The 20,166-nt window shown below is 42.7% G+C and overlaps 1 protein-coding gene across 6 annotated transcripts in view; it reads left to right on the top strand.

Annotated features, from left to right (window-relative positions):
* The first annotated feature begins 10,968 nt into the window (after positions 1 to 10,968).
* The window catches only part of mEFTs (elongation factor Ts, mitochondrial), an 85,013-nt gene continuing 75,815 nt past the window's right edge, over positions 10,969 to 20,166 (top strand). Inside the window, exon 1 of one of the 6 annotated variants that reach the window (XM_067145314.2) lies at positions 10,969 to 11,101. Coding sequence is in view for 1 of the 6 variants with exons in the window: in XM_067145311.2 (XP_067001412.2) it covers positions 13,459 to 13,584 (126 nt within the window). In the remaining 5 variants the exon portion in view is untranslated. Of the gene's footprint in view, positions 11,102 to 12,655; positions 12,743 to 13,227; positions 13,372 to 13,445; positions 13,585 to 13,686; positions 13,707 to 13,734; positions 13,862 to 20,166 lie in introns of those variants that run through there. The other 5 variants (XM_067145315.2, XM_067145312.2, XM_067145311.2 and 2 more) reach the window with 5 other exon arrangements.

The following is a 20,166-nucleotide window of genomic DNA, read 5'->3' as shown; positions in this document are numbered from 1 at the left end:
AAGCCCAAAAATAGAACTCATGAATACCATAACTTTTCCTACAAAAGGTTTTTTTAAATTTTTTTAATGTCGCAACGACACAGATATGTCTTATGGAGCCGATGGGATAGGAAAGGGCTAGAAGTAGGAAGGAAATGACCATGGCCTTAATTAGGGTACAGAATGGTGTGAAAATGAGAAACCACGGAAAACCATCTTCAGGGTTGCCGACAGTGGGGTTCGAACCCACTAACTTAAGACTGCAAGCTGATAGCTGTGTGACCCAAGCCGCGTGACCACTTCTCGGTACAATTATTTTTACCGGATATTGTGATTGTAGTCTACTTTGCAGCTAGGTGACATCGAAACACACATTTTATATCACTAATTTTGAGAGACAAATTTCCAGATGACACCCAGTCAGAAGGCATGTTTACGTCAAAATTAACCAAATTAACCTCATATAGTGGGTACTAATCACAGGCAAGCCAGAACCATGGTGTTGCTCACCCATGATGTCGCTCCTAAAGTGGTACTAATCACAGGTACTGTAAAAGCCGGCAATGCACTCTTACTACTAATCACAAACCTATTTGGTACCGAACATAGCGGTACTACGCGCAAGTAAAAGCGACCCATGGTGTTCCTCGCGTGGTAGTAATAATCACTAGTTTCATGGATCTAATACAATCAACCCAAGGTCGCCCCTTTTAGTCCCCTCTTACAACAGGCAGGCGATACCTTGGGAGTATTCTTCGTCTGCGTCCCCCACCCACAGGGTGTTGTGTGTTTGGTCCGCGAGAGGTATTTTATTTCCCTCAAGTCTACCGGCAAGCCGGTTAGGACCCTCCTATTCACCACCTGGGACGCGCCACGTGGGAGTATCACCTCTCCCCCTGCTACGCCAGCATAGTAGGTTCGTGGTGATTAGTGCTGGCACCTAGTAAACATCGTTGTAAGCCTCTGGTATGCAAGTCCTCACTGTGAGGAGGAGGAGGATAATGAAGCTGTAAGATGGAACATTCAGACTCTAAAAGGGAAGAACGGATAAGTTTGGAGTACTGTTCCTTAAAAATGAATTGGGAGAGCCTCTGCTCGAGACCTGGTCAAACGCTTCCCTGGACCTGCAGGACAAGCAAAAACAGCTTACTCTACTAGAATCAGGTCTCTTCTTGCACCGCTTTCAGTTTATGGTACTGTGTCTTCGGTCTGATGACAGGAGAACTCCAACGAAAGACGAGAATCTGATAAGTATGCACCAATCAAGAGATATCTGGGAGATTTTTATTAGTAATTCAAAAGCACCGTATACTCCCTTTGAATACTGTACCATAGACGAGCAGCAGCTCACCTTCAGAGGAAACTGCCCATTCCATGTTTGTACTGCATGAAAGCCAGGGAAATATGGAATAAAATAGACATGAAGGAATGATTCAAAAACTTTTGGTATGGTCAATGCAATTCCATATGTAGGGTAAGTACCAATAGAGAGAAAAGAAAGTGTTCCTTCTTACTATGTGAGGAAACTGTCTGAACCAAATCACAGAATGGGAAGGATTGATTGATTGATGATTGTTGTTTAAAGGGGCCTAACATCTAGGTCATCGGCCGCTAATGGTACGAAATGAGACGAAATGAAATGACATATTAAAAGTCTAAAATTCTCCACTGACCAGAATTCAAAAATGTGACAACGAAGAATGAATGGATGGACATGAATTTAAAACAATCAGTGGTTGCGACCCGCAATGTCGCACAGGCACATAAACGGACGTGACAATATCGTATTACTGACCAAGGGATTACTGCTATAGCATAACACTGAATCGATTATGCGTGCAGTCAAAAGGGGGTCCTAAATCGAAGTTATCGGCCCCTCATAACGGTACTGATCGCTATCAAAATAGAACCATGGTAGCTGTCCTGTTACGGTACTAATCAAAAGTAGCAGAGACTTGCGGCATTCCACACATTATTGTACTACTCAAAGCTTATGAAATTCGACATTTAATACAGACCTATGTTTTCCCACTTTGCGACGCCATTTACAGGCAACGCAAACCTATGGTGTTCATCACAGAAGAGTACTAACCACAGGGACCTCTCCCTATCCCGTGGTGTTCCTCATATAGTGGGTACTAATCATAGGCAAGGCAGAACCATGGTAGCTATCATCCCAAGGTCCTGCTCATATGGTGGTACTATTCACAGGTACTGCAAAAGCCGACCGCGCGGTGCTCCTGTGTGCTACTAATCACAAACCAATTTCGTACTTAATGTAGTGGTACTACGCACAAGTAAAAGCAACCCTTGGTGTTCCCCGCGTGATGGCACGATTCAAAAGCAGTTTCATGGTTCCAATTTAAACATCCCTTGGTCGCCCCTTTTAGTCGCCTCTCACGACAGGCAGGGGATACCGTGGGTGTATTATTCGTCAGCCTCCCCCACCCACAGGGGGTGTGTGTTTAGTCCGCGAGAGGTATTTTATTTCCCTCAAGTCCGCCGGCAAGCCGGTTAGGACCCCCCTATCCGCCACCTGGGACGCGCCACGTGGGAGTATCACCTCTCCCCCTGCTACGCCTGCGTAGCAGGTTCGTGGAGAATGGGAAGGAATATAAGCATGGATAATTGGTTTCCATCCATTGTTTTGTGGTAGAAACACAGGGTGAACACGCTCCATTGATTAGAACATTCGACATTTCGACAATCTAAATGTGCTGATTTCAATGTGAATCCCTGTTTATGTATGACAACTAAACTGACCTGTAGTATCCTTTACACCAAAAAAGGAAGATCTTGTCTCGTCAACAATCCACAATTCGGACACCCTTGACAGTGTCATGGAAAAACCTTAAATGATAATGGACTACAACAATACAAAAGGAGGAACAGATACATTCAACTGCTGGTAGAAATTCCAGTACAGCCCGAGAGACAAGATGATGGCCTCTGAGAGTACTATTTGGGATGCTTCATCAGACAAGTATGATTGGTATGGTACTCCTTATTCTTGCAAACCTACAATTGAAAATGCCTCAACAAAACTTCACATACGAACTAGCATGGGGTCTCATCGAGCCCCACCTCCAAACTGGACTGAAAAATGCAGCATTTAGAAGAACTTTAACAGTCGCACTCCAAAGGCTTACTAGGAATTGAACCCGAGATCACAACCACAGAAAAGGCTTTTCAGGAAACAGAGATGTTCATTCTGCAAGAGAAGTAAAGAGAGAAAAACTAAATTGACCTGCCATTCCTGCAAGAGACCAATGTGTGATAAACACCGTGCACAGGTCTATGACGAATGTGCAACACTGCCCCGTGCAGGAATGTGTGTGTGAAAAAGGGACAAGATCAAAGTGCTGTGTAATTAATTTACAATAATCACACACAGTGCAGTGATGAATTTTATTTACCAGGTGTATGCATAGGTTTTTCTGGTTTCACAAAAAGATAACACCAGCGAACAGGACGCAGTGTATGAATTTGACACATAGGTCAGTTTGCTCGCCTGACATGGAGCGACCAACACGCACAAGTTGAATCCGCCAAACACTAGCGTCTGTGTTGTATCGTTCAGTGATCATGTCGATGTTTGTCCCTGAAAAAGAACATTTGCGACACGCATTGCTTTTCTTATTTAAGCATAAGAAAAAGGCTGTGGAATGTCATTGTTTGTTGGTAGAAACATATGATGAACATGCTCCATCGAACTGAACATGTGAGACATGGTTTCGACAATTTAAACGTGGCAATTTCAATGTGAAAGACAGTGCGCGCTCTGGTAGACCACGAAAGTGCGAAGACAAGCAATTGCAGGCGTTACTGGATGATCACCCAACTCAAACTCAACTGCAATTGGCACAAGCATCAAATGTGTCGCAAGAAACAATCAGCAGACGTTTACGAACAATGGGGAAGATCAGCAAACTCGATAAGTGGGTCATGCACAATTTTAATGAATGGCAAATAGAAAATCGCAAAGCCCCTTGTGAAATGCTGCTTGAACGCCACAAAAGAAAATAATTTCTGTATCGAATTGTGACGGGTGACGAAAAATGGATTTATTTTGAAAACCCAAAGCGGAGAAAATTGTGGCTGTCACCTGGCAGAGCCGGTCCTTCAACACCAAGGCCAAATTGCTTTGGGAAGAAGACCATGCTTTGTGTCTGGTGGGAACAGAGCGGTATAGTGTATTATGAACTCTTGAAACCCGGCAAAACCATTAATGCACAACGTTAGCGCCAACAAATGATTAATTTAAATCATGCATTGATTGAAAGATGACAGGAATGGGCCAGAAGACATGGCAAAATGATTTTGTTACACAACAATGCGCCGTCTCACACAGCAAAACCAGTGGGACATCTTAAAATCTCTTGAATGGGACATCCTTCCACACCCGCCATACTCCCCCGACCTGGTGCCATCTATCACCTCTTCGCATCGATGGGGCAGGCGCTCGCAGAGCAGCACTTCTGCAATTTCGAGGAAGTTGGAAAATTGCTTGACGGATGGTTTGCCGGAAGAAACAAGCAGTTTTTCTGGCATGGTATCCATAAGTTACCTGAAAGATGGGCAAAGTGTGTAGAAAGTCAATGGCCAATATTTTGAATAAACAAAAAATGAATTTCCCTTGAAAATTATGTGTTTTCTTTACCACAAAAACTGGCAAAAACTTATAAGCATATACCTGGAACCACAGGCAACAAACACCAAAGAAGCTGCACTGAAGGCCATAGCTTCTGGGACTTCCATACGGAAGGCTTCATTACCATTTAGTATGATCAAGGACAGGCTCAACACTGGGCACTGTAATGTACTTTGAATGGGCACCATGAGCATTTTCACAAAAGAACAAGAAGCTAATATTGAAAATAATGTTCTTCTGGTGAAATATTTTGGAATGACATTCAACTTGAAAGGAAACTACACTGGTCAAAACAAAAAGGGGATCAGTTGAGATGGTTTTGAGGTATTGTCATTGGCAGAATGAACTGAAATGGTTCGACGTCTTTCTGTTGGTTTTACGGAGTGGAGACAACAACAATACGGTAACCGAGATAGTGGTAATAACAGAAAGTTGCTGCAGAGGGGGTTGGTGTTGACATGTGTTTACCAAATGAAATACACAAGCAGTTGGGTTCAGATAGTGTACTGAGCAGGTAGTGCAATGCAACAACGTGGCTTACCCGAAGCTATGGCATGGAGAGCCATAGGAAGGTTGGAAGTGGGGCAGACACAGATGGGAGGTGACTGCAGCTACTGTAGTGTCCCAAAGTGTAATTTCCAAGACCTGGATGCAATTTCAGACAACAGGAACTGTTAAAAGAAGGCAAGGCCAAAGCCATCCACAGGTAACAACAGCAAGAGATGACCGTTATCTCCAGTTAACAGCCCGTCGAGTCAGGAGGCTGAATGCAACTTAGCTGCAACGCACCCTCCAGTCAACAACAGGACTCGCAACATCAACAAAAACAGTCCGAAATCGCCTTCGGGAATGTGGCCCCTATACACGGAGGCCTATGGTATGTGTCCCATTAAAACCACAACACCGTTTAGCCCGCAGAAACTGGGCAGAGGAACATCAGGATTGGAGTTGTAACAAATGGCGCCGGGTTCTGTTCACAGATAAGTCAAGATTTTGTGTTCAGCCAGACAATCGTCATTCCCTCATCTGGAGAGAACGTGGAACTCGGAACAATCGTGCTTATGTGCAGGAAACATCACCATATTATGGTGGTGGACAAAAGGTGTGGGCAGACTCAGTACTGGCGGACGTAAGGACCTTTATGTCGTTCAGAATGGCGCTTTGACTGCTCAGAGGTATAAAGACGAGATCCTTCAACCTTTCGTTGTGACCTATGCTTGTGCCATAGAAGATGGTTTCCTTCTGGTAGACGATAACACTCATCCCCATAAAGCTGCACAACATGCTTGAAGCTGAGGGAATTGAACGAATGATGATGATGCTTGTTGTTTAAAGGAGCCTAACATCGAGGTCATCGGCCCCTAATGATATGAAATGACATGACAACAAAAAGTTCAAAAAATCCACTGACCAAATTAAAAAAAGGTAGGCCTAATGGAAAATGAATGGATGGACATGAACCAAAAAAAAAACAGTGGATCCGACTCAAAAAAGGTCATAAATAATAGTATTATTGACCAAAGGACCACTTATAAAGCACAGTCCTTAATCAAGGATGCTTGATTTCTAAAGGGGTCCAAATTCCAGGTCTAAGGCCCCACAGAATGGTACATGTCACGAAGAAGTAGAAACATGGTATTTGTCATGTTGGGGTACTAATCAAAAGTAGCGAAGACTCACGGTGTTCCACACAAGACGGTACTACTCACAAGTATTATACTTCGTATAGGTAACGCAAACCTATGGTGTTTCTCACACAATGGTGCCACTCATAGCCAACGCAAACCATTCACGTTCCTCACCTAGGTGTACTTACCACAGGGAATCGCACTATCCCGTGGTGTTCCTCTCATAGTGGATACTAATCACAGGCAACGCAGACCCACGGTGTCGCTCATATAGTGGTACAACTCACAGGCAATGCCCAGACATGCGGTGTTGCTCACATGGATATGACGCACAGGTACTGGAAATCCACAGGAGAACCCCCTCTTGTTGCTACTAATCACAAACCTATTTCGTACCTAATATAGTGATACTACTCGCAAGAACAGGCAACCCATGGTGTTCCCCACGTGATGGTAACGAAACAAAAGTAGTTCCATGGTTCTAATTCAATCATTCCTTGGTCGCCCCTTTTAGTCGCCTCTCATGACTGGCAGGGGATACCGTGGGTGTATTTTTCATCTGCGTCCCCCACCCACAGGGGGTAAAGAGAGAGAAAAAAGAAGAAAGAAGGGATCCCTCACTTCGAAAAATGAAGTAACAGATGAAGAAAGGCAAGGGCCACTAAGGGCATGAAAATGAAAGACTCCCTAGGCCTCGAATGCTCTAATACCGTCGGGGTCGGAAAAGAACAATGAGTTGACCAAAGAGGTCGGATAGGATAGTTGAAAGTGAGGAGCCTGGCACAAGTAAGTGGAAGCAATGCCAATACTCAGCTAAGGGCCCCGTGGTCGCCAATCCACACTCCCAAGTTGAGAGCCCCTTGGGCCCCTGTTAGTCGCCTCTTACGACAGGTAGGGGATACCGCGGGTGTATTCTACATATGCGTCCCCCACCCGCAGGGGGTAGTGTGTATGGTCCGCGAGAGGTATTTTATTTCCTTCAAGTCCGCTGGCAAGCCGGTTAGGACCCCCCTATCCGCCACCTGGGACGCGCCACGTGGGAGTATCACCTCTCCCCCTGCTACGCCAGCGCAGTAGGTTCGTGGTTGAACGAATGAAATGGCCAGCTTGTTCACTGGACTTAAACCCAATTGAGCATGTCTGGGATGCACTTGGTAGAAGCATTGCAGCCAGACCAGCACCTCCCACAATGGTTGCAGAGCTGGATATTGCACTTATGGAAGAATGGCCAAATATACCTCAAGAGCTGATTGATAACCTCATACCGTCCATGACATGCAGGTGTGCAACTGTACTGCCCATCCGAGGCGATCACGCACCATATTAGAGGGCAACGAGAATGACTTTTTCACTATTATGGTAGCCCCCATGGTGCCTCGCTCTCAGTAAACGCCATGTAAACCTCGAGTAAAGAGTTGAGACGGCAAAATATTGTACTGTATCACACACAAATTACAACTGCAACCAATATCTGAATAAAATACGTTATCATATGCATATTGTGTGATATCTCACCTGATTCCCGTAATTGTTTTGAGCAGTTTATAATTTGAGGTGGTGGTGGTGGTGATTATTGTTTTAAGAGGAAGTACAACTAGGCAACCATCCTCTATATAACACTAATCAGAGGGAAAAAATGGAAGGTGCCCGACACTTCGAAAAATGAAGGTATCGGCCAAAGGAAGACAAGGGCCGCGAAGGGCATGAAAATGAAAGACTCCCTAGCCCTCACAAACCTAATAGCGTCGGGGTCAGAAAAGAACAAGAGTTGACTAAGAGAGGTCGGATAGGATAGATGAAAGTGAGGAGCCTGGCACAAGTAAGTGGAAGCAATGCCAGGACTCAGCTAAGGGCCCCGTGGTCGCCAACCCACGCCTCAAACTTTAGAGCCCCTGAGGCCCCTTTTAGTCAGGCAGGCAGGGGATACTGTGGGTGTTATTCTACCGCCCCCACCCACAGGGGGGTTTATAATTTGAATATGTTGAAAGAAATTCCATCGTAAACAATTTTTCACGAGACAAAAGACAAGCTAGAAAAGTCTGGCTACAACTAGCCTTAAGTTATGCAAACCAGAAGCAACAAGCTTGAATAGGTTGTTGGCCTTCTAAAAGGAAGTAAACTTAGTGCAACTTTTCTATTCAACTTTTAAAATGTTGATGATTGAATTCAACTTCCTTGCCACTAAAATATACAATGTGGATGCAACAGGAATTTCTACTGTGCAAAGCCCTTCTTGAATAATTGCCCCAAATGGAATGAAACAGGTCAGAGCTCGTAATCAGTGAAAAATGCCTGGACCTTCAAGTGTAACATAAGAATAAACGTCAGCAGTTATTTCACCTGTTCCTGGACCTTCAAACTAGTCTAAATGACAGAAATTGAGTGGAGTAATGAAACAATACTCGTAGGTTTCTAACAGCTACTCCAAGAAAGGAAAATTGGAGTAGTTACAGAAGTGAAAATCTGAAAATGCCTTGAAAATTCAGAGGAAAAGTAATGGGCCTATTGTGTTAAGAAATCACGTTAAACTTGAAGGGGGAGTTGTCTGATAGCAGCAGAGCTGCTGTGTGAGGATGACGACAATACGATCCAATGGCGGATGAAAGACGACCTGGAATACAAAATTTGCTCTGTTTGTGGAGAATTTTGTAGAAATGAGATGTGGTTCCGCTGGGTTACATGTGGAAAGCGGTCCCATAAAGAATGCAGTGGTGTAGACACCCCAAAAAACTAGAGATTTCACCAGTCTTCCTAAAATTTATTTTAAGTTTGAACGGAACTGCCATACCATGGTGCGTATTACCACTCAATCCGCAAAATTATACTTGTGACATATTTGTTTAAGTAAAAATACTTTTTCAAAATACAATGTAACTATGTTAGTTCCAACATCAATGGAACGCAATTTGGACAGCAAACAGAAAGGGACAAAGAGAAAGGGGAACTTCTCCATTTAACTGAATGAACTTACAAGCACTAATTCAAGCACCAATGTTTCCGCATTGACAGTTAATAATCAGAAGCTGCCCACACGAGTTTCAAGGTCAATTTCACGGAATACGAGAAGTTCTTAGAAAAACAAGTAAATTTTTTGTATTATCAAGAACAGCTCCACAAATACATGTGAATTTTAATGATGTGGTGGTGGTAGTGATTATTGTTCTAAGAGGAAGTACAACTAGGCAACCATCCTCTATATAACACTGATCAGAAAGAAAAAATGGACAGGATCCGACACTTCGAAAAATGAAGGTATCGGCCAAAGGAAGACAAGGGCCACGAAGGGCATGAAAATGAAAGAATCCCTAGGTCTCCATACGTAATACCGCCGGGGTCTGAAAAGAACAAGAGTTGACCAAGGGAGGTCGGATAGAATAGATGAAAGTGAGGAGCCTGGCATAAGTGGAAGCAATGTCAGGACTCAGCTCAGGGCCACGTGGTCGCCAACCCACGCTGAGAGCCCCTGGGGCCCCTATTTGTCGCCTCTTACGACGGCAGGGGGTACTCTGGGTGTTGTTATACTGCCCCACCCACAGAGGGAAGGTTTGATACATACCCACACTCCCAAATCTAGAGCCCTTTAGTTGCTTCTCGCGACAGGCCAAGAATACCATGGATGTATTCTACTAACAACACCCACGAGAGAAGAGGACTTGACCCAGACTACTGCTTTCAAATGTCCAGGACCTGCTTACAAGTAGATGGTGACGACTGGTGAAGTGCAATCACTACTAGATGCACAAGAAAGCTGTCACTTGGGTGGTCTGCAATTGGAAAATTCCTCTTTACTATAAGAGAAAATGTAATGAACCGGAACCAGTAATCCAGTCAAACACCTCCATAGCCGAGTACCAGCTAAGTATTAAAAACACCAAGCACCAGCTACATCTTAAGTAGATTTGAATGATTCGCTGGTCATATAGCTTCATTTTCCTTAATCAAATCAACAATGATGTTGTCTGGCGCCCGTTTGAAAAATCGCATGAAACTTGTCTTTGATTTGGATGCTACAAACACGTCTCGCAAGCTCTGCAACTGTATTATACCTGTACAGTATATTATACATAACAATCTCTACTTCTCCTTCTTGATCGTTTTAGGATATTAATAACAATGCCTACAACTACTGTTTGTCACTATTCCTTCTTCTTTAAAATAATATAATAAATGAATTCATATCGGTAAACAGAAATATTTCGCACCCATCTCGTGAAAGATAGATTAGAGAGCCAACATGGCGGCTCGAACTTCACCACGGCCTACGTGATACATCGCTCACTGGTGCGCAGCGTAATCTAGTTAGCCGTGGACCAAAGAGGATAGAATAGGACCTAACAATTTACTTCATTCTATTCTGATCATGTATTTTATATATGACCGGATACGATTCTCCCCGATAGCGAATATCTTTAACGTCAGAAGAAACTTACCGTACCTTAGCTGAGTTTCTCTCTCCTTAATTAAAAAAAAATCAGATACATGCATGTAAAGGACCAGGTTTAGGTCCTGGGGACATGCAGATCTATATGTGAAACTATATGTCAACGAAGGCGCCAACTGAAATATACGACCTTTGAAGTGGTCCGGTGGGATTATAACACGGCTGATTTCAAGCGGCGCACGACATTAAGCTGACGACACACGGAGCGGTTTTTGCCGAGTCAGCGCATGTCTCTATTGTATCAGATGGGATAAAACGGACACAGCGGTGCTCGTCGACAGGCGGCAGATTTGCCGATTCGGCCTGTCGTTTGCTAGCGGCGCAGCGAGCGTTTGGAAGACTGCGCGATCTAGCGCCATAGATTGAACGCATACATTCAGCTAAATTTACGCGGCATCTTTGGTAAATATCAATTCATACTTTATTATTAGGTTGCTTCTCGCTATGTCAGTTTTTGGCGCGGTACGTCAGCTATGTTTTTTTCTGTATTGTGGTCTGAAAATTGTTGTTTGCCTTGGCTCATCTAACGTCGCGCTCGTGTGTTTTCTCACTGTCGACACAAACTGCCCTGTGTATCAGTCAAAGGCGGTGGCCGACTCGGCAAAAACCGCTCCGGCGCTCCGTGTGTCATCACTCATAAGCCTTAGCCCCTGACGGGCGTACTACGGCTTCATCGCCGAACACTTACGGAGCAAGCCGAAGATTTCCGAACGGCGTAATCTGGCTTTGAATTGAGATACAAACCACTGCCGAAGAGGATCGAGACGGCGGTGGATAGAATAGTTCAATTCAGATCTGTTAGTTCGTTCTCAATCTCAACTACCGGTACCCAAAGAATGAAGCCAGTGAACCAGAGTATTAATACGCTGTTCGGTAATCTTCGGCGTGCTTCGTAGTACGCCCGTCAGGGGCTTAACGTCGAGTGTGTCGCAGTAGCTAGCCCCATTACGTCAAACAAAGCTACTACTACATTAACCCCCCCCCCCCAACACACACACACACACACACCACAAATATATACTTCGCGGTTTTCTTGTTATCACCGAATGTGGTAGCCCTATGGCCACACATGATGCGAGCTCTATTGGAGACAATATGATCACAGCCGTCCAATAACAAACAAACAAGAACAATGGCGGCCGCATTTCCCAGCTTTACTTCGTGGGTCCATGGCAACGTTGAATGAATGATCACTCCTCTCTGCCATACTTGTGTGCCAGGCCCCTAATTTTCTATCCTATCTGAGCCCCGTTGGTCAACTCTTGTTCTGGGCAGTCTTTCATTTTCACGCTCTTCGTGGCCCTTATCTTTCTTTTGCCGATACCTTCATTTTCGAAGTGTCGGACCTCTTCCATTTTCCCCCTGATAGGTGCTGATAAAGGATGGTTGCCCATTTGTACTTTCTCTTAACACAATAATCATCGCCACCATTCTCCTCTCTTTACTTCAAGTACGGTACCGGTATCGTAAAATGTATTTTTTGCAAATAATTTCAGACGTGCGGGTGGGTACCTAGCAAAGCGCCACAGAAAAATCAATCAATGTTTAGGATACTCTCGATACGGGACGAAAGAAAAAATAAAGTAAAAAATGGGAAGTTATTGGCCTTGTGATTGGCGCGAGGGGGACTATACCTAAGGAGACGCTGAACTTCCTGAAAATAAACAAAATCTCAGACACTATTATCCAGACCATAGCGAATTCAGCGTTAAAAAATTAATTGGCGATTGTAAGACACCACTTGTAGGTACTCCCTAACTTGAAGATGCATGTATTGGATTTTCTTTCTCAAATAAAATCTGAAATAGACAATCTGCCTGATGGTGACAATAGTAAGCTCTGCTTAATCCAAACATCGTATATATATATATATATAAAGAAAGTTCATATGAATTGATTAGGAGGCCGATCTTTTGATTCTCTAATTGGGGCGGCTATCAGGTAGATTATATCTCTCCGGGAATGCTCCAACTGACAGACCTGAAATTTCAGCAGGCGAATAACTTCAGCGCATAAAGCCATTATGCTGGTTTTATTATTTAAGTACGTAAAGGTACAGAATGGGAACTGTAGCCCAGATTCTGAATGATATTTCTACTATTAACTTGAAACAAGCGAGTGTATACAACTCAATCAGAAGTATAATCTTTCACTTTAACGTCCAAACCGTTTTATGTACTAGTTCTACGATTAACATGTTAAACATTTGCCGAAATTCATATGAAAGTACATACCGCATGAAAATTATTTCCTGCTCGAGATCTCTTCGCAGTTCTTTGTTAGCAATATAACCAATGAAATATCCAACATTGTTTACACTGGTGTCCATGGCAATTGATTCTGGGAACAAATCTTACCTATTTGCTCACGGGCCCTCTTTGATAATAAATATTGTGAGATTCATTTTTTCCACTTACTTTGGAAAGTTTCTAAATACGATGATGATCAATTAACCCAATAGCCGGCAATGCTGACCCCTTGCTTGATTTCTATTAGAAATCAAAATATCTGCAGGAATAGCACGGGAGCCCTTTGTTTTATTACGTGAAGGGAATTTTACGCTGTTCGCGCTTCAACTGAAGTGATCAGCTGTTCTTTCAGGTTGATCAGTTGTAGGTCGTAATACATTGAGTTCAATAATTTATTCCTCGAAGAAGTAAAATACAATTTCGGTGAGTGGTTAGCTGTTAATGAAGTACTGTAATTCCTGACCCGTCATTTTCTAAGGTTTAGGAGATTGCTTTCCGAAATAGGAGGTTATGTTTGTGATTTTTAATTCTTTATGCACGCAAAGAATAGGACGTGGTGATCAGTCCTTAACAATAATGTCGCTTCAATATAGTAACATAGTAGAGTATGCTTTAAAAAAAAGAGAGAGAGATAGGGTAAGTGATTACCGGTACTGATTATGATTCAATGTCAGTAATAATTCCGTGTAGCTATTTGTAGCCGAGTGCAACCGTTGTAAGGCAGACCCTCTGATGAGGGTGGGGGGCATCTGCCATGTGTAGGTAACTGCGTGTTATTGTGGTGGAGGATATTGTTATGTGTGGTATGCGAGTTGCAGGGATGTTGGGGACAGCACAAACACCCAGCCCCTGAGCCTTTGGAATTAACCAATGAAGGTTATAATCCCCGAACGCGGGGAGCGGCGCACCAAAGGTCAGCATGCTAACCACTTAGCCATGGAGCTGGATTTAATGTCAATGATAGGTGGTGACATGCCAGTTTTATTCATTCCTATGTTGGAAGTTGGGAGTAAATCAGTCTTATTAGATTAAGGAAACTAATAGTGAACCTAAATCGTTAGGCTTGCGTGAATTACGGTACGGGATTTGTTTAGATTCACATATTTATTTACTGAATTGCTTACAGCGGAGAGTTGGCGTGGAATGACATTAGTAGACGAATAAGTTTGAATGGTGTTTATAAAAGTAGGAAAGATCACAATATGAAGATAAAGTTGGAATTCAACTGTACTCTTTGGAAATGCTGTTTTTACTTTTTTTCACAACCTTTACGTTGCTTGTTGTTAGGTTTTACAAAATAAATTTAATGTCGTATGTTATTACTGGAGCTATTTTGGCTCTAAATTGCTTTAGCACTGTTTTAATAGAGAAAATTTTGTAAACATTTCATGTAACTTGTGGCTCTTACCATTGCTTACTCTTTCTTTGATGTGTGCTGTGAAACTAAATGCTTGTTCCTCCAATGTGATCCCCAGGTATTTAAATTTAACTCTGTTGGATGTCCATCCAAGTATATGACACACCTTGCTGCCTGTCTACCTCCTCTCTTAAAGGTCATTATCACTCGTTTGTTCCCAGTGACGTGCGGCGAACACATTCGTTTTCCCAGCTCTGCCAAAAAAAAAATTTACAGCCCCACCACTCTCTCTAAAGCTAAAATTACTATTTTATAAACTCGCTCGTTATCTAAACGGAAATATGACACGCAAACAGATCAGCCAATGAACTGAAGAAATGAAATTATAACTCACTTGAATAAGAATATTTTCCACCACATACTCGCATATATTCCCAAATTGGTTTTCACAGCAGTGACGGCACCACCATAACTTAAGCTACAGCAAATTTTTTTAAAAAAATTTACTTACAGATTCACCCACTGACGCTACGTAATAGTAACTTACAGTCGTGGTTTTCACAGAAATGAGCAAAATTTAGCAGGTATTTTACTGTTGCCGGAGTTTTATAGTTTCAATCGCTTACTGTGTGTGGGTACAGTTACGACAAATGAGAGAAAATGTTCCTCACGATGTATACTGCTGTTATATACATGAAGAATGCCACAGAACTTGTGAAAACTTCACCTATAATCCGAGAGGAATGCAACAAAAATTCACAATATACCACCATTACAGGAAAACCCACTCGTAGAGAGCAACCAAATACAAAATTGTTTATACTTCGCGCTTGGCTCTATGTTCATGCTTGGCAAACTAATTATTTTTCCACGTCTATCAAAAAACTTCCTCTACACGTGCCATCAATGAATTGCTTCTGAAAACTTCATAACTCTTGAAATCTAAAAATGAAATAAATACTTCTATTACAATTGATTTCATTAGCAAGACTAGGTGCAAGTGACTATACTATTTTTTTCTTGTAGCCTCTGGGGTGTGGCGCTGAACACTTCGAGTGTTAGTTATTATAACTAACGTGTACCCAAGCTAGCTGCTTCCCTGCCGTAAGATGCTGTGAATCTCAAGCGAGGCCAACAGCTGTCACCCCGCCACTCGAAGAAAAGGAGGCTTAAAGCGCATATGTCAACCAAGTGACTTGAATTTTGCTGGAGTAGCTCACTTTCACGCAGGCAAAGGAACCCAGCTCGCTGGAGAGACCTGGACTGGTTTTGCGCCGGCAAAGAAACTGCGGTAGAGCGAATGGGTTATCGAGACAGCTTTACTTGCCTTGACTTAGCTGTTTGCAGTTTTTTAAACTTGGTACCCGAGAAACGTCTTTTGTGGCTAACCTTCATTTTTCAAAGTGATGGACCCCTTCAATTTTTTCTCTCTGATTAGATTTAATAGAGGATTGTTGCCCAGTAGTACTTCCTCTGGAAACAATCACCACCACCACCACGTATCAGAATTAATATTGTTAATGTGAATGGGGTCGTATGCCAATAACTGTCTGAAATGGGCTATCCAAGTGCCATGAGAATATTTTGTGGGAATGTTGACTTGTTTGGCTTTAGCACCTTACATAGCTTCTCCCTAGTTCCATGGTACATCACTGCAGTAATGGTAGCGTTGCATATTTTCCTTATGATGTGGAAGGTTACAGTATAGGTGTATGAACATACACAGTAGCCTACTTGTCATGATTTTTAATTTCATATGACTTCATGATTCTGAGTTCGTAATGCTAGTTGTTATTTGAATTGTTTATTTTTAGCTTAGAAAGGCTGCTTTTTGGATGTACTACCACAAAAGACCAATCCATACTGGGAATCTGCATGACCCTTTCTATTTTATTCCTCTGATTTGTGTTAAATAGAGGACGGTTGCCCAGTTTTATTTTCTTTTAAAACAATAATCACCACCTGAAGTACCAATTTTATCAGACCTGATGCACGATTTAATTTACATATTAAAAACGCTATCCTTGATCATTTTATACAAATGCTATTAATATATACTTCTTGGTTCAGTACCCTATTTTGCTCTTGCTGTACTTCTTTGATGTTACAATGCAGTTTGATACTGTGTTATTAGGCAAGGATTTATGGACTGTTTATTTTAGTTTTCACCGGGGAGTTGGCTGTGCGGTTAGGGGCGCGCACCTGTGAGCTCGCATCCGGGAGATAATGGGTTTGAACCCCAGCCTCGGCAGCCCTGAAGATGGTTTTCCGTGTTTCCCATTCCTGTACCTTATTTAACGCCATGGCCGCTTCCTTCAAACTTCTAGGCCTTTCCTCTCCAATCATCGCCATAAGACCAATCTCTATCGGTGCGACATAAAGCCAATTGTTAAAAAAAAAATTAGTTTTTTGAGGCACCCCCCTGTGGGTGGGGGAGGTAGAACAACACCCACGGTATCCCCTGCCTGTCGTAAGAGGTGACTAAAAGGGACCCCAAGGGCCCTCAACTTAGGAGTGTGAGTTGGCGACCATGAGTCCCCTAGCTGAGTCTTGGCATTGCTTCCACTTACTTGTGCCAGGGTCCTCACCTTCATCTATCCTATCCGACCTCCTTTGGTCAAATCTTGTTCTTTTCCCGACTCCAAGGCCTAGGGAGTCTTTCATTTTCACACATTTTATGGCCCTTGCCTTCCTTTGGCCAATACCTTCATATTTTGAAGTGTCCGATTCCTTCCATTTTACTCTCTGATTAGTGTTATATAGAGGATGATTTGCCTAGTTGTACTTCCTCTTAAAACAATAATCACCAGGCGAGTTGGCCGTGCGGTTAGAGGCGCGCGGCTGTGAGCTTGCATCCGGGAGATAGTGGATTTGAATCCCACTGTTGGCAGCCCTGATTTGGTTTTCCATGGTTTCCCATTTTCACACGTGGCAAATGCTGGGGCTGTACCTTGATTAAGGCCATGGCCGTTTCCTTCCAACTCCTAGGCCTTTCCTACCCCATCGTCGCCATAAGACCTATCTGTATCTGTGTGATGTAAAGCCACTAGCAAAAAAAGAATAAATAATCACCACAGTTACGGGATTTCCGTGGTTTATAGTGTGTAAGAAGAGGCTGGAGTGAATGAACAGACAAGGAATTAACTAGAGCATAACTTAACACAACAAATTTTTAAATATCATTTCTTTCCTTTTTTTTTTTTTTTTTTTTTTCTAATTTAAAATTGACAAATAGAAAGTCTGAAAGAACCATAACAATTTGAGCTCGTCAGCTCCAACAATAATGACTTAAAGTCCTAAAAATCAGGTAAAAATCTTGAGAGAATTACAAATAGTAATTTCCTCAGAAAAGAGCTGGATTGCTCTTGGCAGGTACAAAATTTTATAAGAGCCGGAAAGGTCCAGGAAAATACCCTTTGTAGGAGTCTGCACTCCAACTATATATCATCGTCGAGCCTCTCAGAGGCATCATTTTATAATTGCGCACTTCCAACCTATCGGTTGCTCTTAATTAAAGCATTTACAAAACGTAACCTCGAGGTGGGCTTGTCTTTTGCTCAACAGTTTATAACTTTCTATCCCTCAAGGGAACTCACACCAGACTCAATTCTACACACCACAATAGATTTACAGTGGCATTTTTGCCCATACTAAATGGCCTTAATGACAAAAGTAAAGGTTGGTTGTAACTGGCCGTAGACAATATGCAAAGGGGGCGACCACGAACCTAGTACGCTGGCGTAGCGGGGGAGAGGTGATACTCCCACGTGGCGCGTCCCAGGTGACGGATAGAGGGTCCTAACCGGCTTGCTGGCGGACTTGAGGGAAATAAAATACCTCTCGCGGACCAAACACACCACCTCCTGTGGGTGGGGAACGCACATGTAGAATATACCCGCGGTATCCCCTGCCTGTTGTAAGAGGCGACTAAAAGGGGCCAAAGGGGTTCTCAGCTTGGGAGGGTAGATTGGCGACCACGGGGCCCTTAGCTGATTCTTGGCATTGCTACCACTTACTTGTGCCAGGCTCCTCAATTTAGTCTATCCTATCCGACCTCTCTTGGTCGACTCTTGTTCTTTCCAACCCCAACGGTATTAGAGCATTCAAGGCCTAGGGGGTCATGCCCTTCGTGGCCCTTGCCTTTCTTCGTCTGTTACTTCGTTTTTCGAAGTGACGGACCCCTTCTTTCTTCTTCTTTTTTCTCTCTCTTTACCCCCTGTGGGTGGGGGACGCAGACAAAAAATACACCCTCGGAATCCTCTGCCCGTCGTGAGAGGCGACGAAAGGGGCGACCAAGGGATGATTGAATTAGAACCATGAAACTATTTTTGATTCGTACCATCACATGGGGAACACCATAGGTTGCCTGTACTTGCGTGTAGTACCACTATATTAGGTACTAAATAGGTTTGTGATTAGTAGCAGCAAGAGGGGGTTCTCCTGTGGGTTTACAGTACCCGTGCGTCGTACCCATGTGAGCAACACCGCAGGTCTGGGCGTTGCCTGTGAGTTGTATCACTATATGAGCGACACCGTGGGTCTGTGTTACCTGTGATCAGTACCCCCTATGTGAGGAACACCATGGCATAGTATGAGTCCCTGTGGTTAGTACACCTAGGTGAGGAAACTTATCGGTTTACGTTGGCTATGAGTGGCGCCATTGTGTGAGAAACACCATAGGTTTGCGTTACCTGTACGAAGTACAATACTTGTGAGTAGTACCATTTTGTGTGGAACACCATGAGTCTTCGCTACTTTTGATTAGTACCCCATCATGACAAATACCATGGTTCTACTTTACTCGCGACATGTACCATTCTGTGGGGCCTTAGACATGGATTTTGCACCCCTTTAGATATCAAGCATCATTGTGCTTTATGAGTGGTCCCTTGGTCAGTAATCAATTATGTATGATCTTTGTTTGAGTCTGATCCACTGTATTTTGTTTGTTTGTTTCCTTTATTTTTTATTTTTATTTTTGTTCGGTTCATGTCAATCATTCATTCTTCGTGACATTATTATTATTATTTTTTTTTTGGTGTAGATGAATTTGACATTTTTGTTCTTTCATTTCGTACCATTAGGGGCCGATGACCTCGATGTTAGACCCCTTTAAACAACAAGCATCATCATCATCAAACTTTAGTCACCCCCATATGAAGTTGAATGGGAATCAACAGAGGGTAATCACTCTTTGTTCTCTTACATTACAGAATTCCCAGTAGGGAATAGAACAGAGTCCTCAGACTGGCCGAAAATACTACATTTAAACCACCTGATTTATTGCATGTAATAAATTTCATATTAGAGCCCGTATTGTCCAAGTATCAATTTGTGAAAATTTAATTTTATAATTCCACCTTTACAACACTGTAATTGTCTTTATTGAAAAGACTACATTAGACTATATTCATGATACATGTTTCGTCCTCGTATGGGACATCTTCAGTCACATACACAAACATTGAAAATAAGGTGAAGACACGTTAAAATAAGATAATGAAAAGTCTTTAAATCTTGTGATGCGGTGTGTTGGTATCTTGTCAATCTTGAATCTTAAAATGGTGCAGCATGAACATGATATGAACCATGAAGGCCAGTTAAAACACAGATTAAAATGTTGTTATATGCGTAGAATTGCCCAATTATAAAACATGAGTGGCTATACAAATAAAATTATATGCACACTGTACGTAAAATAGTGTGATGATAATGCCACATTAAAATGGCTTCCGTGATTAGACGAAGAAGGTGGAGTTATGTTGATGACGCAAGTTGAACTTGATTATGTGTTGACAGTATGGGCCTAAAAAAAGAAAAAATTTGAGTGAACTGAAGAAAAATTCAATTGAAATGTAAAC

This window comes from Anabrus simplex, chromosome 4, assembly GCF_040414725.1.
Source record: "Anabrus simplex isolate iqAnaSimp1 chromosome 4, ASM4041472v1, whole genome shotgun sequence".
Taxonomy (NCBI): Eukaryota; Metazoa; Arthropoda; class Insecta; order Orthoptera; family Tettigoniidae; genus Anabrus; species Anabrus simplex.
This window is presented reverse-complemented; position numbering and strand designations above follow the sequence as displayed.